General features: G+C 40.3%; 1 protein-coding gene across 5 annotated transcripts in view; it reads right to left on the bottom strand.

The window, feature by feature from the left end:
- Positions 1 to 2,352: 2,352 nt before the first annotated feature.
- SGCG (sarcoglycan gamma) overlaps positions 2,353 to 22,276 on the bottom strand; it is an 85,802-nt gene continuing 65,878 nt past the window's right edge. For 4 of the 5 annotated variants that reach the window (XM_061457684.1, XM_061457683.1, XM_061457686.1 and 1 more), the window contains 2 exons: positions 5,223 to 5,367; positions 2,353 to 3,666 (listed from right to left, as the gene is read on the bottom strand). In XM_061457684.1, coding sequence (XP_061313668.1) covers positions 3,493 to 3,666; positions 5,223 to 5,367 — 319 coding nt within the window. In that variant the 3' untranslated portion in view covers positions 2,353 to 3,492. The remainder of the gene's footprint in view (positions 3,667 to 5,222; positions 5,368 to 22,276) is intronic. The other variant, XM_061457687.1, reaches the window with a different exon arrangement.

The following is a 22,276-nucleotide window of genomic DNA, read 5'->3' on the forward strand; positions in this document are numbered from 1 at the left end:
CAACTTCCTTTTGCATAATGCTATATAAAGACAGACAAGTGTCATTACTAAAGGACTGTGAAATAGGAACAAAGAAGGTTGTGTTTGGGCAATCACCAATAAAGCTTTGCTACCATTTTGATATTTTTACTTTTCCACTGTGTAACAATCCCAACCAGTTACTAGAACTGTTGTAAATAATTATTTTTGAGGGTAAAAAATATGCAGACAATACAGTTCACTGTTGTGAACACTGGGTAGTGTGTTTTTTTTCTTCTCCATTTGCATAACGCATTTGAAAATAAACTAGAGAAGTGCGTACTCACTTTCCTGTGCCGTAATTTTCTGTTAATCTCTAACTGCTTACTGAAGTTTGATTCAAGTAGAAACCATAATTTTGAAGTATTGAAGAGGGATGGAAATACATTCACACAGAGATATCAGAATAAGGTACTATGTGTGAACCACATTGAGATTAACAACAATTCAGATTGTGACTACACTGCAGTAATTTTAGCATAAACTTCATTTCTTCACTAGCCACACCTAAAAGGAAAAAAATTCCCCAAATTATTCTTCAGTGACGCAAAGTTGCCATTCGTTCTTTAAAAAACTCAGATAATGCAACTATATTTTCAATGCCAGTTTTGTAGCATAATGAAAATAAGAATGGAATTTAAACACTGAAGAGGGGCACGTTGGTGTTCTGGTTGATGGCAGAGCTGATCCTTGTATGACTCCGGATCTTCCTGTGATCTGAGGCAAGTCCAAAGTTTTACTTCCATGAGAAAGGCAGTATCTACTGCAATGTATAACTGAGGTGCCAAAATGCTTAATAGCGTTACTAGCCAGGGAACTGCACCCTATTTTCCCAGCTGTATACCACGGCTTTGTAAAAATAACTAACCCAGAGCAACTTCAGTGTAAGGAGTTGTAACAGAAGTGACTTCCAAGTACTCAGTAGTTTCAGGGTTAAGGGTTAGTTTCCACTAGTAACCTGGGAAGCCAGGATTCAGTCCCTTGGTCTGTATTAACTGCAAATCACATTTGAAAATGTGTGTCCAAACCAAAGACTTAAAATGCATTAACTTTAAATGCTATGTTTTCATTGCCAGCAGGAGAGGCAAACTGTAACTAATATACTTATTTACAGTATCTGGCTAATATTTAGGGGTTAGATTAGGTGAATTAGTAGTTTGGTACCACATGGAAGTGGGCATATATTCCTTGATGCAGGAAACATTGGTATGGTGACAATTCAAATGCCTTTGCAACTAGATAGTAGCTGAATTCTCTAAGGACTCAAGTCCAGTTTTGCTGCTACGGTGAGTATATAAAGGACTGGAGACATTACAGCCCTCCAAGTTACTTGTAGCAGCAGTTTATCAGCATCTGGCACACACAATGGAATTTGCTGTCCTTTATTTTAATACTCATACCTTCTACTCGGTGAATAAGCTAAGCCTGTTGATAGTTTGTTTTGCAAAGCCTGCACATGGAGCTGGAAACACCTAAACTGACTTAAAAGGAATGCTGGAGACAGTTTCTGTTAAAGTCTACCTCAGCCGAGGGCTTAGTTGTAGAAAGATATAGTTGAGAGATATAGACAGATGTAGTTGAAAGATACAGTTGTAGAGTAGAGATACATATTCTTCCCTTTAGGGCCAACACCCCTAGATTCACTTCTGAAGGTAGATACCTAAGCACAGGAAAAGGGGATTTCAGAAACGGAAGATGTGTGTCTCCCTCCTTTTCCCTTAGGGAACACGTTAGCAATCAGTACTCTCCAAATAACATGGGAGACCTCAACTCACTTGCCTCCTTTGCCTGGGGGGACCCAAAATCTTAGCTTAAGCAAGTCTCCTACTTCTCCTATTGAAGCGTTTCTAGTCTTCACTAATTACTGAGGGCTCCATCCTGCTAATGAAGGGCAATTTTAGTATTGTATATTAGACTCACTGGATAAATTACAAAGGCAGCCCTTGAGGCAGGAACTACCTAGAATTTTACCACAATAGCAGTGGATACTGTTAACTGGGGGCTCTTTCTCAGCTCAGTCTTTTGTTGGTATCTTGGATCATAACGGAGTGTTGGGTTTCTTCGCTTGTCCACCAGAGCTGAAGTAGAAAGTTTAAAAAACAGCACAGCTTTAGTAATTCTTTCGTTCTGATTCTCCTGCTTTAAGGATGATGATTCCTTTCTGTAAAGGATGGACATTCCGTGGTTTAAAAACAGTTACAGGTTAAAATCTTTCTCTAAATAGACACCAAGGCACTATGTGATAGTGGCTCCTACATGGGTAATAATATCATCAAATATATACAAAACAGCATCAAAGGAGTTAAAATCACTTGAGTTTTAAAGAACAGACTATTCAGTGCAAATCTTGCTATCCAGAGGTGTGCAAACAATTTATTTGTGTTTAGTGCAACACTGTACATGGGAATAGGTCTGCAGTTGTGTTTCGCTACAAGGTCAATAAATGGTTTGTCAGCTCTGGTGAGCATTTATTTTGTATCCAAATGTAAAAAATAATACAGATTAGTTTTACTCTCTCCATTTGCGATAGAGTCACGCTCTGACAGGATCAGAAGTATCAGTCAACAGCTGCAGATGGAAATTAAATAGTCCTCTTAATTGGATCCTGTGGGCTGCAGAAAAGGATTTTGTTCCCCACCGCCCAAACAGTTCCTAGTGTCAGACAATCTGGAGCCATATAGGGTTTTTTACTTCTCACTAGTCCATCTGGCAAAGCACATTGCCTTGTTGAATTAGGATGGGGTTTAAATGAGTATGACAGTACAGGCAATAAAACAAACTACTGCTATTATAAAATATACTGACATATTTCTCTGTTGTGTAGTGAACAGATTTGAGATGTAGGTGGCACAAATAACTCCTGAAGCTTTTTGTATTGGTTATTTTTATATCTCATTTGAATCTCAGTAATAAGCAAATCAGCGTATATGCCGACAAATTAAAACAGAAAGCTATTTGCAAATTAACCTTTTACACAGAACTTATACAAATACCACATTTTTCAAATCTTGTGTTATTGCAAGAACAAAATTGCATAGACCATTTGCTGGCACTTTTCGAATTCCCCAACTAATGCTTTGTCTTAGCATTATTCCCTCAATTTAATTTCACCCACTAATGCAGTGTTACATGTAGTGAGAGAAAAAAAACACAGCTCAAAAATATTAACAGTGACATAATCGTCTGACTGAGTAATAATTCAGCAAGGAAACATATTCCTTTATTTTATGTTCTCTGTAAGGCTGTTTTAAAAGTGTTACTGATAGAACATGTAATTTGATTCAAGTCATTCTTTTGAAGCTGAAATGTCATTTGTGCTCTTCTTCCCTTTTCACCCTGTAGTCCAGAATTGTAGATACAGATTTGTTTCCTAACTGAAGTACTTTGTTTTTAAAACTCTTAAAATTCTGGTTTCGGTAATGCTCTTCAGCAGTAATATAAAAATCAAACTAGCAAGGTTTTTTTTCTGGCGCCTCACTGGCAGACACGGCTGTATTCATGGCAAGTGGAGCCCACACCGGCCACTGACAAATAGAGCTTTCCATCTGGACAAACACAGATTTCGTAGAGCCCCTGAGAAATACTGGATCCACCCCTTGTACCCTCAGGCAATTTGGGCAGTCGCACAGTTTCAGCATCCAGCAAAAGCTAAATGGGAGAAAGCAGGACAAACGGACTTGTTAGAGATAATACATATGACACACAACAACGTGACTGTCTAAGCAATGATTGAAGAATAGTCTTCTACCGAGACTTGTTACATACAAAGCTCTCTGAGACCTAGGCTCTCAGAAAACACTGGAACACAGGAGAGGGATAAGCTGGTGCCTATCCTATTCCTTTGCAGTGACCTTCATGAAGTTCAGCAAGGCCAAGTGCAAGATCCTGCACCTGCGCTGGGGCAATCCCAAACATGGATACAAGCAGGGTGATGAGTAGATTGAGAAAAGCCCTGGGGAGAACCTGGGGATACTGGTGGATGAAAAGTTGGATATGACCCAGCAATGTGCACTTCCAGAGTAGAAAGCCAGTCACATCCTGGGCTACACCTAAAGGTGTGTGGCTAGCAGGTCGAGGGAGATGATTCTCCCCCTCTACTGCACTCTCGCTGAGACCCCATCTGCAGCACTGTGTTCCTATCTGGAACAGTGTTTCTTTATCAGAAAGACACAGACCTGCTTGAACAGGTCTAGAGGAGGCCACAAAGATGCTCCAAAGACTGGAGCACCTCTCCTATGAAGACAGGTTGAGACACTTGGTTTTCTTCAGCCTGGGTAAGAGAAGGCCCCTTGGAGATCTTAGAGCAGGGGCCTACAGGAAAGATGGGGAGACTTCTTATCAGGGAGTGAAGTGATAGGGTGAGTGCTAACAGTTGTAAATTGATGAGGGGTAGATTTAGATTAGATATTAAGAAGAAATTCTTCCCTGTGAGGGTGGTGAGGCACTGGAACAGGCTGCCCTGACAATTTGTGGATGCCCCATCCCTGAAAGTGTTCAAGGCCAGGCTGGATCTGACCTTCAACCCTGACCAGGTTGAGCAACCTGGCTGAGTGGAAGGTGTCCCTACCCATGGCAGGGTGGGTGGAGCTAGATGACGTTTAAATGTCCCTTCTAATCCAAACTATTCTATGGTAAGGTATGGAACCCCTGCCCATACACTGAATAGCAGCACGTAGGTGCTGCTGCTGCTGCTGGACTCAGGTCTGTCCTGGCTTGAGTGCTGACACTTTGCATCTGTGCCAGCTTGTTAGGGATGGACAAACAGGTTGGTCTGGAGTTCCTCTGTGGAAGAACTGGCACTGTACACCCTCACGGATGTCCTAGATAGTTTGCTGCACGAGGCGTGCTGTTGCTGATGGAGCAGTTCTTCATGACATCTCCTTAATTTAGCAGCTCTGGGGCTGAGTGTCTGCTCTAGGTCAAGGACCCTATTTGGGTGCCTGGGGATCACTGTGCTAGTGGGGAGCTGAGTGCTACTGCAGCTTTATTAGCATTTCTCTAAGCTAATACAGCATTATGTCAATTGGTGTTATTATTTAATCTGACCCATAAATAAAAGTCTTTTTATTGGCACCATTAAGTTTACTATCCTGTCTCCTAAAATCTAAGGAACGAAAATAACTTGAAAGAAGACTTGAAGTTGTTAGTTATAGTCAGACAGCAACATCAACCATAGTTACAGAAACAGAAAGGTTTGTACTCACCACACCATCGCTGCTGTGAAGTTTGATATCCATCTGGGAAAGAGCTTCAATATTCCCAGCTTGCGCTTTGATATTAATTCCTCGTGGTGCATCCATGCTCAAAGATCGAGTTGGTGATTCCAGCCTGAAAGCAGGAGCAGGAAATCTGACAGTAGCACATTCTCATATGTTCCTTTATTTTTGAAAAATAAGTAAACTTTGAACAAGCCCTTGAGGAATCTCGCCTGAAGGCATAGGAAAGATGCAGCTTCTTTTTTCTTCAGGCAGACTTGCAAAAGGAGGAAACTATTTAAAAACACCAAAGTATCCCTAACAAAAAATACAAATGAATTCATAATACAAATGGAAGGTATTATTTCCGTATAATGGTAATTTATTCTTTAAAACTGAAACCCATTTTTACATTTTTCAGTTTGAATTTATTTTAATTTTTGACATAATGTTATTGAAATTAATACAATTAGTGCCGTTCGGAAGTTTTGTAATCAATGAGAGTTTTGACACTGCTGTCAGTCAGAGCAAGATCTTGGTTTGTGTGTTCTTTAACTAGATGGCATCTGAAACCTAAAAAAAAGTAACTTCCTTTGAGATAAAAAACATGAAATACGGAAAGCTGGAAACCCTACAGTGCCACAAGATGGCAGGAAGGTACTGCAGGAGCTGAGTAGTCTCCTCATCAGCTCAGCTGTGCAGGATTGATGATTTCTGTTTTCCAAAGAGATAAGGCTTTGTTTCTTCAGAATTTTGGTATCGTTTCCACAGTAAGTAGCACGGGTACAAGTAATAATTAAAAAACCATGAGATGAAAAGAAAAAGCCCAAGCTCAGCAACAAGCTAGTGATGATATTTCTTCTTTTGACCATCACCTAGAACTGCTTCCTCAGGAGACATGGGGAACACTGCAAGACTAGAGTTGATACCGACTGTGTTTTGTTCCTGATGACAACATCCTGAATTTTATACTATCAGCCAGTACTAAACAGGTGAATATTAAGGCTAGAGAAAATTAACCAGTTTACTTTGCATCCATGTTACCTTCTTTATTCTGTACGCTCCCTGGACACACAGACAGCGATGTGGGCTTTGTCCACAATGCAGAACTCAGACATCTGTCCCTGCTCCAGGTCTGCATGTGCGCACCCACTGTGTCTTCTGGAAATGTAGGGGTGGTCATGTATATGTGCATGCACATGTATGTGCACGCACTCCCAGCAGATACTGTGTTGGGTCCATGCGTGCTCAACAGCTGCCAGGCTGGAGGAGTGGAGGACTGTGCCCCATCAGGTCCTTTACTAGGTGTGCATCAGGTACTGAGTGTAGACACTGACTGCCAATCAATCACATGCTAAAGAAGTGAAATGCTTTTACACACAATCCTGCTGTAGCTCTCAGGGGTTTCATTCACTCAGACTGGTTCAGTTCTTCCCTTTTTAGCAGTTATTTCATTAAAACTAGAATTTAAAAGTCAGTTGTGCTTGTGAAAAACTTCAGTTCTATCTTAGAATTCTGAGGAAGCTAAATACAGCTGCTATCTTAAAACCTAAACCCATGATATCTAAGCACAGTCTCTGAAACTTCATGTTTTATCCCCAAATCTGAAAAATAACTCAGGCAATACTGGCTTATCACTGCTGACCAGAGGCAGCAGAAAGATTCTATCTTTGATCTTCAAAGGTTCCTTCTAACCCAAACCCTTCAATGATTCTATGATTTGCCTCTCCCCAGCATCTCCTGGGTTAGTCACTTTCAATTAGTTTAAACTTTGGATTGATAACTTAAATTCTTAGCAATGGATGACTGCATCATGGCTCCATATACAGCCATACTGTATCCATAAAATAGTTTGATGCCTTATCCCATGACTTGGAGATGGCACAAAGTTCAGTAATGTTCATGCTGAGTACAAGGGCACAAGTATGAGTCTGCTCTGCATCAGACATCTGATATAGTGTTAGTAATATTTATTAAGCAGTGTTTGTGATTTAAGAACTTTTCTATGACTTTTTTCTCCATATTTACACTTTTATGAAATTGAAAATCAGTTTTTCCTTGAGTGATTTACACAGGAGGTCTGCTTCATGGAAGTATTTTTTGACGCACATTTGTAATCATTGTATAACAAAAAATCAAAGTCTGTATTGTCAATATTTAAAATTTAATATATTTTATAAGTTTGTGTCAAGGTGGTTGACTGTTGTCATAGTTTGTTTTAGCAAAAAAGCTATAAACAGTGAAATAGCGCTTTTTTTTTTCCCCAAAGTATTTCACCTATGTAAGTAATCAGTATGTAGGTACAAATTTTTATTTTTAAGCTCTAGTAAATATTACAGGAAGGCAGACTGGGACAGATTTTTGAAGAACATATCAGACCTGGAGTTTGAAAAGCAATCAAATACTGGAGAAATATTTCTTACTTTCTACCAAAATTAATGCTGGCAAGAAGCCTACAGACTTCAGAAGCACTTACAGATTTATGATATGACCTACATACAATTTAAATTACATGTCAGAATTAGGTTTGCTGTATTAATCACAATCCTATATTTCTGCTGTTTATACATGTCCTATTTCTAGATTAACTAAGGGTGGATTTACTTAATTGAGTAAGGCATTGGAGCTTCCTGGAGATGGAAATTACAGTGAAATTTAAGCAGTGATTTTAACGCTTTCTGGAAGTACAATGTGTGAGATTTTAGCAAAGGCAACATACAGTAACACTAACAATGTGTTTCTTCATAATGCATTCAAAGCTTCAGCGTCTCAAGCACAGATGTACTAAAAGGGAAACAGGCACCTAGCGCAGAAATGAGGTGATCGAGTTGAACCTTGACTTTGAATGTCCCTTCTCAGTTCCCAATGGATCCTGAAGACGCGTGACTTCCTCAGCCCCTTAGATCCTGACCTTAAAGTGGCCTAAAATTCTTGAGTGGTCCTGCCCCTGAGGCACTTCCAGTCTGTCACTGGTGGGCAGGTTTGTACTTCTCCTGTATGCTTAAAGGTCTAGAGACCACAGAACTACCCTAGCAGAAGAACCGCATGAAGGAGATACTTATATGAGCTCAGAGTGTCTTGGAAAGATATGAATATATAGCACTGCAATGATTAACACTGGTGGTGTTTTAAATAGACATTTATAAAGCAAAATGGGCTTTTCTTAAAATCAGTGATCAGTGGATCTACTTTAAACAGATGATGGGAGGAATGATTTGGTCAATCAATCAGAAAATACATGACTGTGCACAAAATGGCTGATAAGAATGTTTCCAAATCTATTCCCTAAGTAATAAAAGGAGAAGGGGAGTACGCTGGGCTGAGCAAAATATTGATGTGCAACCCTCAAAAATCTTGGCAAAAGAATTTGTTTTGCTTGCAAATGCTAAAGGGTGCTTGGAGACTGAGAGGACAGAAATTGATTGTCTTAGAGGTTTTGGTCATTATATAGTGTTTGTTTGAATTTGGGCAGTAGAATGATGAAGGAATATATTGCTACCACTTTTTTTTTTAATTACAGGCATATAAATTATATTTAACAAAATGGAGTGAAGATCTTTATCATCTAGAGGAATTAATCTATGTAATGTGCTGTCCTAAATGAGACATCTGTCACAGCCTGTATCTCATTTGGGAAGATGGATTCTGTACTTATGAATAGCTTCTAGGTACTGTGGCAGCTGCCAGGGGTCAATTAGCAAGTGGTGTGGTGCAAGAGGAATTGATTGGGATGGCACAACATTTGATGCCAAAGACCTGACACCCCTGTTATATCTGTCCAGAAGAGTGTACTAGCTGATGCCTGACCCTGAAGACTGCATGCCCAGAAAGGTTGGAGCACATTAAGTGTTCCCCAGGAGAGCACAGCTTTCAGATTAATTTCATCCAAATGTCATCCTGCTTATGTGTCCCAAACAGTTCCCCAGTGAGAACCAAGATGTGGGGAGCTCAGGCAGTTGGGAGGTTTCTCCCAAAAGCATGTTCTTAATTTGAATTAAGACACTCATGTAGACATATCCACGGAACGTGAAGCAATGCAAACTATACCTAGACCCACTTGCAGAATAGGTATTTTGCCTTGCTCTCCTTCACCTCAATTCCTGCAGCCACCTGGAGCTTTGTTGGGAAAGCACAGGAGAACTGCACAGTGTCATTTAATGAAAGGCAGGGAAGGGTGGGGGAATATCAAGTCCCTGATGATATTTCATACCTCTGTCATCTGCCTGATATTGGTCCTCCAGTAGTCCATTGCAACTAAAGCAACCGGTTGCAAGGAGAGTAATATTTTTATCACTGTCTTCTTATTTGTTTGTAAGAGAGTTCCAGAAGTTGCCTATACTGTCTTGGCTGGCTACTGAGGAAATCTGGTGCTGAGGTATGCAGAATAATTTATGAAGGACTGTGTGAAAGTCTTTTGAGGGAATCTGGACAGCATCCAGGCTCTGCATCTGAAACCATCCCAACAACTTAAAGGCCTGGAGATTCCCACATTTTCCTATAATCATGGTGCTAACTTGTGGAGACAGCAGATCACCAGAAGTTGCTCAGCTGGGTGTTTAGGGAGATTGTGAGGGGAGTGACAGCCTGCTGCGGTTGTGGTAACGCAGCAGCCAATAGTGCCTGTGCATGCTGCAGGAACATTGATCTCTTCTTTCATCCTGTTCTGGCAGAAGATGGAAGGATACCTTGCTGATCTTGTAAGTACCACAATGCATTAGAAAGCTGTGTTTTAATGCTGCAGAAAAAGTACTACAGTTTTCTGGAGCCCAAATTTCCTACCACATTGTGGGGTTACTTGACTACTAGGGCAGGACAGAGGAACCAGCTTGATCTTGTTCCTTCTGGCCACGTTTTGTCCCTTCCATCTTATGAGTCAGCATCTCTCCTGAATTCAATGAGGACAGAATTACTTTGTCAGACTTGAGATGAAAATTTCCCACGTGTATGCATTCCTCCCAGCACCTACCAAAGGAAGACCAGCCTTACCGTAAGTGAACTGGACTGGCAGGTAGACACTGCGTCTAGAACTGTGGTGCACCCAATAACTGGTGTGCCCATGCATATATACAGCAAACTTTTTTCCTTGCTTTATGGTTAAAATAGCATAATCAATTTTACCATACAGAGAAGACTGTATGAAATGTGAACTGTCACTAAAGTATTAAAGGTATGGTAAAGAATTTATCAGTGTATTGTGGAGACAGTGTTCTCATGGGAGAATGGACATTTGGTACATGAACTCTGAATAATCCTGAAAGATACAGCAAGGCCATGAGAGGCCCAAGGAAGCTTAAGCAAGCAAGATAAGAAGAAGCTGGAATTCACTGAGTTAATGAGAACTGTGGACTGTTGGCAAGCTTTCGAGGTCAAGTTCTCACACCTGTGCTTAACCAATTATATGTTAGTCACTAAGGGTCTTCAAGACATGTATCCAATCATAATATGCCAAATCACTGTAAGTGCAGTAAGAAATAGTATATAAGGAGGTAAGGCTTTGTAATAAATTTGGCAATTGCATGATCACACTGATCGTCTCTGCGTTGTCCGTGACTCCCACGTCAACAAGTGTTGCCCAAACAGGGACCCTCCGATCAGTAACTCGACAAAGACGAGTTTGAAGGTCCAATGAAAAGGAGGGGGCAGAGAGCCGGCCGAAATTCAGCTCTGCCCTGGCGCTGGAAAGTCAGACATCTGCAAAACTTTGGGAAACTCGCCCTGATCAGGTGAGCAGCCGGGGAGGAGATGGGGCACTTGCTATCCAAAGAGGAACAGGCGGTGGTGAAGCTCCTCCAACACATTCTCTCTAAGAGAGGACTGCAATCTGATAGTGCCGCCTTACAGAGGCTGTTAAAGTGGTCCCATGATCGCGAGGTTAGTAAAGGGACCAAAGGTGCACAGAAACACTCTACGTTTTGGAGACTGGTGTTCGAGACTTTGAAAGAGATGAAATTGGAAAGGGCGGTGGTAGCTTCTGTATTTGCCACCACAGCTCCAGAAGGGGCTGTCTCCCCTAACCCCCATCATAGTGCTGCGGCTATGACTTTTGCACCTCCTGTGGCACCTGGAACGGCACCGAAAAAAACAGCACCCTGAGCCAATGAAAGCAGGAGCCAGGTCTGCAGACAGCCACGTACTGAAAGAGACACCTGACAAGAAAGACATAGCTGCGAACAACGGAGACCCTGAGCTCGACCCAGGATCAGACTCCGAGTCCCCTGAATCCGAGCCAGATTTATATCCTCTGCTTCCAGACTCTGACTCGTCTCCTGTGTTGGTCTGCTCAGCTCATCAGCAACTACTCACTGGCCTTGGAGATGCTCAGCTGCAACAGTTGATGAAAAAGCTTGAAGCCCTCGAGACTTGGATTGAGACGTTTCCATTGGTGCCTCCACCTTATCCTCCGTAAAACCCCTTCCTTAAAGAAGGCAAACAGGGGGAGGGGGTGGGAGAGGTATCGGGGGGCACAAATCCTGCGCACTGTTGGTGCAGGTTAATCAAAGATGCGATTATTACGGGTGAATTTTCTGCAATGGGCCTCTCTGCATATCCTGTGTTTACTACACAGTAGGGGGGTAAAGAATGGGAAGCTTTTGATCTCAAAATAGTTAAGGAGGCCCAACAAGCGGTGACCACATATGGGTTAAAATCCTCTTATACTCAAGCTGTATATGTTATGATTTTTTTTGTGATTGACAGGAGACTTTAATGACTCCCCTGCTATAATACATGGGATTAGGTTCAGGTTATATGACTAAAACTCCGGGTATTCTGATCCAGTACAAGGATTTGGAAACTGGCATTTGGAAAGGTCCTGAGGAAGTAAAACTAAGTGGTCAAGGTGATATGTGAGTAATTACATTCCAGTCTGCGGTGGGTGCCAGCTCGGTGGGTGAAACCCTGGAAAGAGTCAGCACCGCCCAAGGAGAGCCAGGACACCCCCCCTTGTGAGTGATTGAATGAATTGAAATTTGAGCTTAGGACATCCGTTTTATGGATGTTTTCAGTCCTTCTTAAAGGGAAGGGAGCAACCTTTTTTATGTTAAAAAAAACAAACAAACAAACAAAAAAAACAAACAACCCCCCCCCCCAACCACCACCCCCGAACCTCCAGGGAAACGAGACCAGTGCAGGATGCAGACATATTGAGTGATTTTCCGGTGGTGGGAAGGTCTCTCTTATGCTCTTATCAGGGGTATTGGGCATACTGTGACAGACCTTGGACTTGGGATCCCTTATACAACTCATTTGATACAGTCTCTCTGTGATACTCATGTACTAGAAGTTGGTAAATATAAGTATGTCCACGTTTCTGTCAACCTTTGGAGACCTTTATAGATATTGCTGGCCACTTCTTCCAACATAGGCTGGCCACCTGTGTCGGAATGAGCATGCATTTTGGTCAGTATAAAAGCCCAAGCCTCATATGATGTGGGGGAGGCAGAGCCTCTGCGGGGACGCCCGCTAAGGTTGATCCTGCCGCCTCGCACTGCAATGATGCTTCTCGGAGCTGGTTTGCTGTTAGTCTCCACAGGGTCCTTGTGCCACGTTCTGTACGTGGGACTGTAGTGGGAGTAATGATTGTCTGGATTTTGTGCTCCAAATATTGTAGTTGTGTGGAGCATGCTTGTGGGATCCCATACATGTGTGTGTGTGTGTGTGTTGAGGGCAGACGGTGTTATGTGTATTTTTTTTGCTGTTGGGTTCATGTAAAAGTTTTTAACGGGTAGCAGTTTAACATTTTGGGCAAGAAAGGGTTAATGAAAAAGTGCAGTTGACGGTAGGTATTTATGGTTGCTGCTGAAACAGGCAGGCAGCTGTAGCTGCTGCTCAGCAGGCAGGCGTTTATAGCTGCTGCCAAGCAGGCCACTGTTTGTAGCCGTGCAAAGCAGGGTGAGTGACTCTGGGAAAAAAAAAAAAAGAAAAAGAAGTGTTATTGATAAGAGATAAGAGTTCGGTACCCATGTTCCAGGATGGACGTCAGAGCTGAGGAGTGAAGAAGAAAAAAAACAAACCAAAACCAAAACAAAACCAAACCTCTCAATCTATTGAGGTATTGAGGCAGTCTGTAGAGACACCACAGACAAAAGCCTAAAGAGCACCCGCAACACAGTGGGTGCATGGTAGGAGCCTTGCTTAGTATGTTTAAGGTAACCTGGGGGTGAATCCAAGACTTGGAGGAACTGATCGGCTGAAACAAGAACTGCTAACTGAAAAAGCAAGAAGAGTAGTGCAACCACAAGCTTTATGGGCCGTCACCTAAGCAGCATCAGGGTGGAAGAAAAAAAAAAAAAGGCAATGATGCAGCAAACTCCTCAACTGTTAACAACGTGCAGTTTAACCTGTCTGTTTCTCAAGAACTGATAACCTGGGGGAGAGGCTATGTTTGTGTCCTCCTGCCTACAGGTCCATGGCGACTGCCTGCAAAGTTTGTCAAGCCTTGCCATGAGCTGGACAGACGAATGGAAAAACCTGATGCCTCAGCTACAGGAGCTGACCGTGAATACCCCAAGCAGAATGAGATAGAGGAAGACAAAAATGAATGATTGCAAAACATCACTTGGGGGCAACTGAAAAGTAACAGCTTGAATATGTGTGCTCGTAAAATAGCTATTATTAGAGGCTGTGATTTTGTGTATAAAACCACCTGTATTTACTAGCCAGTTGCTAATGAGGAACTACACCTTGTATTGTATAGATTTGTCACTTGTAAAAGAGATGTTAGAGTATGGAAATTTGCATACATTTCTACCTGCTAGAAAATGCTAAGGCAAAAGCTAGAAAGATTTTAATACAATGGTAGCGTTATAAAGCAGGTAATGGAACAAATTAAGAGGGTGGCAGAATTCCACTGGTAAGAAATTTCTTTGGCTAGTCCCTCGCTGCCATCAGCATCTTCAACATGCTGCTGCACCCTGTAATAGTTACTCTGCAAATGTAAATTTGTGAGTGCCTTGCTGTAGTAGCGACTTGTTACTGGATGAAGCAGGTGAAACTCTGCATTGACTGAGGCTGACAAAATGCCTGCTACCACAATCAAGGGCAAGACTGGGTTGGCTTCTGTGTTTGCCGCCAAGAAGAACCTTTAGCTCCGCTGTTGGCTGCAACCCAGCAGGCGTGGAGCGGTGGGGCACATGCCATGCCAGACCTTGATGTGAAGGATGGCCTCCCCTGTTATCAGAGAGCCATACAGCAGAAAAAAGGGGCAGGCCCAGCAGCCTGTAATTGGCATATGTTGGAGATATGATCTAGGCCAAATCCCCTGCTCAAGTAGAGTCATCCAAAACGTATATAAAACAAAAAAGGGGAGATGTGGAGGCAGTGATCTCACAGGAGAATGGGTATTTGGTACATGAACTCTGAATGATCCTGAAAGATACAGCAAGGCCATGAGAGGCCCAAGGAAGCTTAAGCAAGCAAGATAAGAAGAAGCTGGAATTCACTGAGTTAATGAGAACTGTGGACTGTTGGCAAGCTTTTGAGGTCAAGTTCTCACACCTGTGCTTAACCAATTATATGTTAGTCACTAAGGGTCTTCAAGACATGTATCCAACCATAATATGCCAAATCACTGAAAGTGCAGTAAGAAATAGTATATAAGGAGTTAAGGCTTTGTAATAAATTTGGCAATTGCATGATCACACTGATCGTCTCTGCGTTGTCCGTGACTCCCGCATCAACAGCGTATAGTGTCTTAATTATTAGAGTTAAATATGTTCTTGTATCAGTAAAGGAGAAATACCTATGAATTTTAGCCCTCACTCAGCCTTAATTAAAAAAGAAGGGCCCCTGCACATAAAAGAAAATGAAATATCAAATATACAGGACTTGATTTATTTTTCATTGTATCAGATTATTTCACAGGAGTATGTTAGTTTAGTTCAGTAATAAGATATTGGTCTGGTGTCACCTACATGGTGGGTATTTTTTCTTTTGTGAAGCTCTTTTAACCACTCAAGGAACACTAGGTGGGTCCAGGCATAACCTAAATGCTAGCTAGTTCATAAAGCCTTTTCATTAAAAGTCTTTCAGAAATCTTTCCAGTATTGATTTTTATGAGAGTTCACAAAATATACTAATCCATCACTTCCACTTCTCTAATATACTCAGTCTTCTTCCCATAGTGCTTTAGTATAATTAAAATAAATGGATCCATGCAAAAGTGCCAAATAAATACATATATATGTATAAAGGTTTAAGAAGTCAGCCATATGAGGGGGCAGAAGATGGTGAAAGACCCCACACCCCTTTCTTTCTGGCAGTTAGTTTCTGTAGGACTGAAGATGCTGCTTCACACTTGTTCCTAGGCGTTGACAGGTGTATGGGAAAGACAAAAGATTGCAGAATACAAAGTAAAAAGAGGGCAAATAGATAGAAAATGCAACCCATTGGTCAGACAGGACTTGCCACTGGTGAAGCCATACTGGCCGTCTTGAATCACTTCCCTGTCCTGCATGTGCCTTAACACAGGAACAGGACAACCTATTCTGTGATCTCCCCAGGCGCAGAGGCTGACAGGTCGGTAGTTCCCAGAGTCCTCTTCTCTACCTTTTTCAATAATAAGTGCAATGTTTCTCTTTTTCCAGTCAAAAGAGACTTCACCTGACTGCTATGACTTTTCAATTATCATGGAGTGGCTTGGCAACTACATCAGCCAATTCCTTCAAGACTCTGGGCTGCATCTCATCAGGTCTGACAAACTTATAAACGTGCAGGTTTCCCGAGAGAAACAAGACGAGTTAGAAGAGCAATGACTACAGGTCTTATTACAGTCTATAAGGATACAGAAGCACTTAGGTTGCTTAGGGTACAGGCTGTGAAAATGGGGCATAAGAGCATCAGATGCTGTTGGCAGATAACTGAAACATCTTTTCACATTGTTAAGGAAGAAACCCTCATAATGTCTGATGTGCAGAAAGGAGTCTTGACATGAACACCTGCCCTTGAGTTCAAGTCTGACTTTGAACAGGTGAAAGGGGAACAGAAATTGAATTAGGCAGTGATTGGAAGTTGTGGAGCAGAGGAAGAATAGAAAAGGTAGGAAATGAAGTTAAAAAAAAAAACCAAAACCCGCAAGGCAAAAGAGAGAAAAGAAAAATCTTTACAAAGAGCAACCTAAAAGGATTCTGTGGGCTTAACTGGCCTTGGTTCTCTGTAGGTGTCTGCTTTCAGCCCTGCTTTTTGAATGCATGTTAACCTTCACAAGGCGATAGGAGTATATTGGCTTTTTGATTAGTCTGAAAGTTTAATTCTCTGGCAATGAGGCTAGACATTGTAAGAAAGCAAACCATAGACAAAGCATGCATTAGTTACACAGAAAAAAGGTTCTCAGCAGTTATTTATGGTCCAGTTGTCCTGGGTTCAGCAGTAGCAGAATTTCAAACCATTTTCTCTCTTTATGAGGAAGCTGGATTCCTGTTGACATGAGCTGAGCAAAACTAAGCTCGAGTTGTAGACGTAGATAGTGAGCAGCAGGTACACTAATGCCAGCTCTCAATTTCCACTCATAGTCACTTATCTCCCAGCAGCTTGCTGTTTTGAGGTCAGGGAAGTGGGGACGGTGATCAGGATGTGGCAAGAAGAACATGATTACCCAAAGCTGTGGATCTTGGTGTTCTGCCTTGTGGCTTTTAGTTGCTTGCCAGCATGTCCAAAGGCAAAGAAGGACAAAACAACAGGATTGAGGTCTCAGTCTCAATATATGCCTTATTTCTGGTTTGTTTTGTAAAATCATTTTCTTTGGAATGGCTCCTAAATTACATCTTCTTACAAACAGGAAAGATGAGTTTCACACCCTGTTCCAACAACCACGTATATCTTAAGGACATGGAATTATTATTATTCAACAGTAAACTCTGATAGCTCTTACAGAATGTCAAAAAATACGAAACACTAATGACTCATTAAATCTCCCCTGATCAGTTTTTGCACAGTAATAGAAACACAGCAGTTAGTTAAGCCTTGGCACAAAATTCTGATTTGACATAACTACTGTAAATTTTTGCTGTTAACTGATTTTCTTTCAAAAATGCACCATTTTGCATCACACATACTGAATTTCTTCCCTTAAAGGTTCAATAATCACTTCCTAGGATGATCCTGGCTCCCATATTCCTTCCATTCTCTTCGATAAAGTCTGAGCTTTACTGAGTTAAACTAAATGAACTATAATGAAAAAAATTGACTGAAAACCAGCATCCGTTTTCCCCTGTCAAGCCTATTAGTTGGTCAATGGTTATACTATATCACCCCAATTAGTGTAGCTTAGTTCAAAGAAACCATTTTCCAAGGGCTATTGCTCTTGGGATTTGTTTGCGTAAGGATGCATACTCTGTTTTATCTACAGATACTGTAGTATCTACTGTGTAGATACTGTTTTATCTACAGGTCCCTTCTACTGAATCCCAAGTTAGTCTATTGTTTACGTCACAGTAAAATGTAATATGAAAACTAGTATGTTTCTAATGCATCAAAAGTATATAATTATTTAAAATGAAAAGGGAACTTTTTTTTTGCAGTTTCTTTGATGTGCATCTGGCTACTTTGCTGCAGACAGATTTACAGGAAAACGCATAGCAGCACAAGATACAAGAACTGTACTTTCAACTTAAGTATGCCAAGGCTAACACCTCTCCGTGATAAAGATTTTGTGCTAGTAATAAAGAAGATGGTCACCACCACCTTGTGAAAATACAGAAAAGTTGTCTGATAATATCAGGAGAAAATAAACAGGGTACAATTGAATTCAGAGCAACATACTGTGAGAATATCTGTTTAGAGGCAAGTGTACATACGAACTGCGTGAAAGAAAAATTACTTGGCTGAATGAAACAGCTGCACATAAAGCACCTTATTTTTCTAGTAATTCTGAGGCTTTTTAAAAAAGTCTTCAATGGCACTGTCTTGCAATTTAGAGACTATAAAATCATGGAGCAATTTGTTATAATTTGGTTTTAAAAGTCACTTTTTTCTTGACTCTCTTCTGCTTATTGCTTAAATGCATTAATGAAAATGTCATTTTGGAAGGTCTATCATTTTGTCTCCAACCACATCTGAAAGCCTCAAAATGTGCTGGGCTTTGCTGGTAGTTTGTAACATCCCTGATCCATAAAAAATAGACAAACACACACTGTAATGCATGAAACATACCAAATACTTCAGTAATGGTAGAGCTATTCTACTAATTACACAAGGATGTAGTAGGTTCTGCTTTTTCTGGTAGCCTTCTTCCTTGGGACAATGATGTTCTTGACATTTACATACATAAAAATACTGTCAGTCCTGATGTATAAAGCACTAGCAGCTGTTACAAGAGGGCTACTAATAGCAGTACAGGACTTTGTATGGCATGTATAATACTGTTGAAGTATTCTTTCTTTTAAAAAATAATTCATTATGGAAAATTAGATTAAATCAAGTATCAACACAGTTTAAAATGCTAATAATGTAGGGTTACTGAGCTTATAAAATAAACTCTCAAATCTGTAATGAATTCTGTATGATCAAGAAAATCTCTATTAAAAAGTTGCTGTTGCCTTTATAGCTACATTTTATGCAGCACACAAAGTTTATCAGATTCTCCTCCGAGATGTCTGTGTTCCTAAGGCATAGGAGCACCTCATTACTTGATCACTTCAGGGCTGAGTTCTCGATTCTGGAGGGGACAAAAAAGGACCACTGAACCACTTTCCTATTTCCCTTTCTGCCAACTCTCAGGAAGCAGCTGTCATATATGACAGATCTGGGCTTATGGTGCTTGGCTGAACGAAGTGGAACTACAGTGAAATTATAAAATCCCATTGCTATCAATGGAGTCAATATTTAATGAAAAGCCACTTGGTGGTGGAATGGAAAAACCAAGAAGACAGATCACAAATACTCACTAGGCTCAACTAAGAGCAGCTCCCCTATTGGGAATGCATTTTCTAAAGCTGAAAGATGGCCTTACAGAATCTTGAGTCACTGCAGTAATGGATTCTTAGACTGTGAGTTTTAGGCTAGCCAATCATTGGATAGAAATAAAATAATAATCAGAGTCTATGGATAAATTCATTTGTCTACAGATCAAATTTATCCATGTTTAATCCTATATTTATTTTATCCATGAACTTATTAAAATCTTACAATTCTTAACAGCTTGGATGTGGAGTCAAGTCTGTTACTTGCTCTACTAAAGAATCAGGGTTCCTAAATTTTAAGTACTGCAATATCAGAGGTGAATAACCCAAGAAAACAAACTAGATTGTGTTCCTCTAATGATGATGACAATCAATATAAGATTTGCATCCTCTCTTGTGCTTCAGGCTGTGGGCAATTTGATGACTCAAGATTTGAAGAAATGAGAGATTGTGCTGTTTTCCGCATACAAAGTTGCAGATTTGCAAGCTTTAAGAACGAAGTAAATTACAGAAAGACATTGGAGATCAACGGTCCAGAACAGTACAGAAAATCAGGAAAACCCTCAGAACAAGAATTGCTGGAGTCAATGGAACAACTGTAGAAGATAAATATAAATGTAAATACAAGCATGGTATGCAGATGCACAGTTAATGAGATTAGTATAAAAAAAAACCCTGAATTTGATGTAAAAAAGATATACAGAAGGTTTTGAAGAAAGCAGAGGTCCAGAAATTGATAGCAATGAAAACATTAAGACTGTATTTTGAAATTCTCAAAGTCTTTAGTGAGTATAAGACAGTTACGTTTATTTACAACTTAGAAAGAAAAGACACTTCTTTTAGGTAAATATGATGGTGCTATGACTTTTGTGAAAAGACAAAGTTCTAGCATGGCCAGGGCCTCCAAGCTAATTATTAGCTTGCAAGGACTCGTTACCTTGTGCCTGATATCAAATAAGAGCCCGGAACTGGCGGCATTTGCTAATCCTAGTTACAAGGTTATATAAACTATGATTAACATTTTTGATGAATTTATGGAATATAGGGTTATAAGTGGAAGAGCTTTACTCCGGGATTTGATTTCCCAGCACAGTGCATGGACTTATTTCTTATGATGAGTTTTTATTTCTTCAGAGAAACGAAACATGGCATAAGTGCATGATTCCCTTAAAAAAATGTAGTTGCCTATAGCGAGGAATATAGGTGATCCCCTGTGCACCCTTCAAAATGAACAAAGAGAAATAGGCATTGCTAGGGCATAATTAGTCTTACGTAGTTTCAGTGTCTTTGTCAGGATAAAAATGTAATACGCCCTAATGGGGCTTGTTGCCTTCCACCAAGAGGTGATGAGATTTGAGGTACATAGCTACACTAGATGTTGAGATGAGTTGAATCAATTCCATGCGAACTATCTGCCTGAGCAGCTGTAAACCCCTGGGGCCATGCTCCACATGCATCAGTCTCTGAAAATGAATCTGTGTGGGTGGCTTGTAGGAGGATCCCTTCACACTTCAGTGAATGAATGAATGAATGAATGAATGAATGAATGAATGAATGAGTGCTTCTGCTTGAAGAGAGGGGAATTCTAAATCTGGATGAGCATCTGAGATGACCCTCTAGGTCTGGACTCTGATGTATGAGTTCAGCCTGAATATGTAAGAGCAAAATGGTAACCACAAGTTTGTGCTGAATTATCAGCTAAATCACATGCACAAACAGTGAATAAATCATTTAGGATCAGCCAAAGTGTTAGGCAGATACAGATGAGGGGATTTTTATCTTTAAACCCTACTCCATATGTACAGAAAGAGTGGCTGATTTTTAAAGAAGACTTTTTTTTTTTTAGCTTATTTTGTTTTATGTTAAAAATGATAAAGGACAAAGGGCAGATCCCTGAGGCACTCCATTCCTTTTGGGTGGCAGTCTTAAATGCTGGGATTAAATGCTCTTGAAGATGTCAGCTAGTATGTTCTTCAGCATATATTCCTTTAATTTAAAAAATTCTCATAATTTCTTTATATTTCTTGAGAAAATCTGTGTTCCAAATTTGTTCTGTATTTATGTTCTAAATCTGAGTGGGAACAGATGACAGTAAAACTCAGTTAAGAGATTCTGGATTCAAAGGAATTGTTCAGCATATGCGCAGCAGGCACCAACACGGCTAACGGTTTATGGGTGATCTCTGTGCACAAGCACAATTACAAAGCCAGACTTGAAAAACAGATGTTTCCAGTTCTCAAGGTTTTGGTTAACAGAACTTAGTTCATGTAAGCAATATGAAAGAAATATTCAAAGTACTAAGACAGATGCACTTATACGTTCTCTTAGAAAGAGAATAAACCAGTGCCCAGTTTTAACAGCATTTTCAGAAGACTATAAAAGTTAATTTAAAGCATCTATAACCTATTTAAAAAACCACAGATGATATGATTATTATGGTGTAGTTATGTATTTACTAGTTCTCCATCCATCTTAAATATTGAGGTATTTTTGCCTGTTTGTCCACTGTCACTCAATGCAGAGCTCCTGAAGGAAGGAAGACTAAAGATCAGAACTGTTGTATGATTAAAATAGAAGCTTCTCTCAAGACTGACAGTTGTGATAAAGAGTGGTAAGCAGAGCTAATTCAAAAGAGGTCTCTGTGATGACCTCAATTTTAGGATTTTATGATGTGCTGACTCTCCAGGTAATTAAAAATGGCCAAGGCCCCACTGAATGTGATTGAATCTGGCATATCACAGATGTTCCAAGCATGGCTATCTTTTTCAAATGACTTTAATGGTACTAAATAATTACTTCTTGTATTATAAAATTTTACTCTCATAACACTATTTGCATCACTGTTGTAAAAAATCAGGTTAGTATTTTAATTATGTGTATTTTCATAAAATTATCTTCCTTGTTTAAATTTGCCATGACTTTTTTATGTATCTCAACCAATTTTTTCTTTAATATGCAGAAGCATAGAAAAAAATCAAGTAACTGGCATTGATCAGTACATGCTGCTCACAGTTTCCACTTGTTCTGCATTAAAAGAAACACTCAAGTGAAGAGGGCTTGGCTGACAATTGGGTTACACCCTTCCCCTCTTGTGATTCATTAGTACAGTGTCTGAATGTGCCACACTCTCATCAGATTCCTCAAAACTGAAGTATCACAACTGCACAC

This window comes from Pezoporus flaviventris, unplaced genomic scaffold (genome assembly GCF_033815535.1).
Source record: "Pezoporus flaviventris isolate CSIRO_AGI_PZ_B2104156 unplaced genomic scaffold, CSIRO_AGI_Pfla_v1 ptg000025l, whole genome shotgun sequence".
Lineage (NCBI taxonomy): Eukaryota > Metazoa > Chordata > Aves > Psittaciformes > Psittacidae > Pezoporus > Pezoporus flaviventris.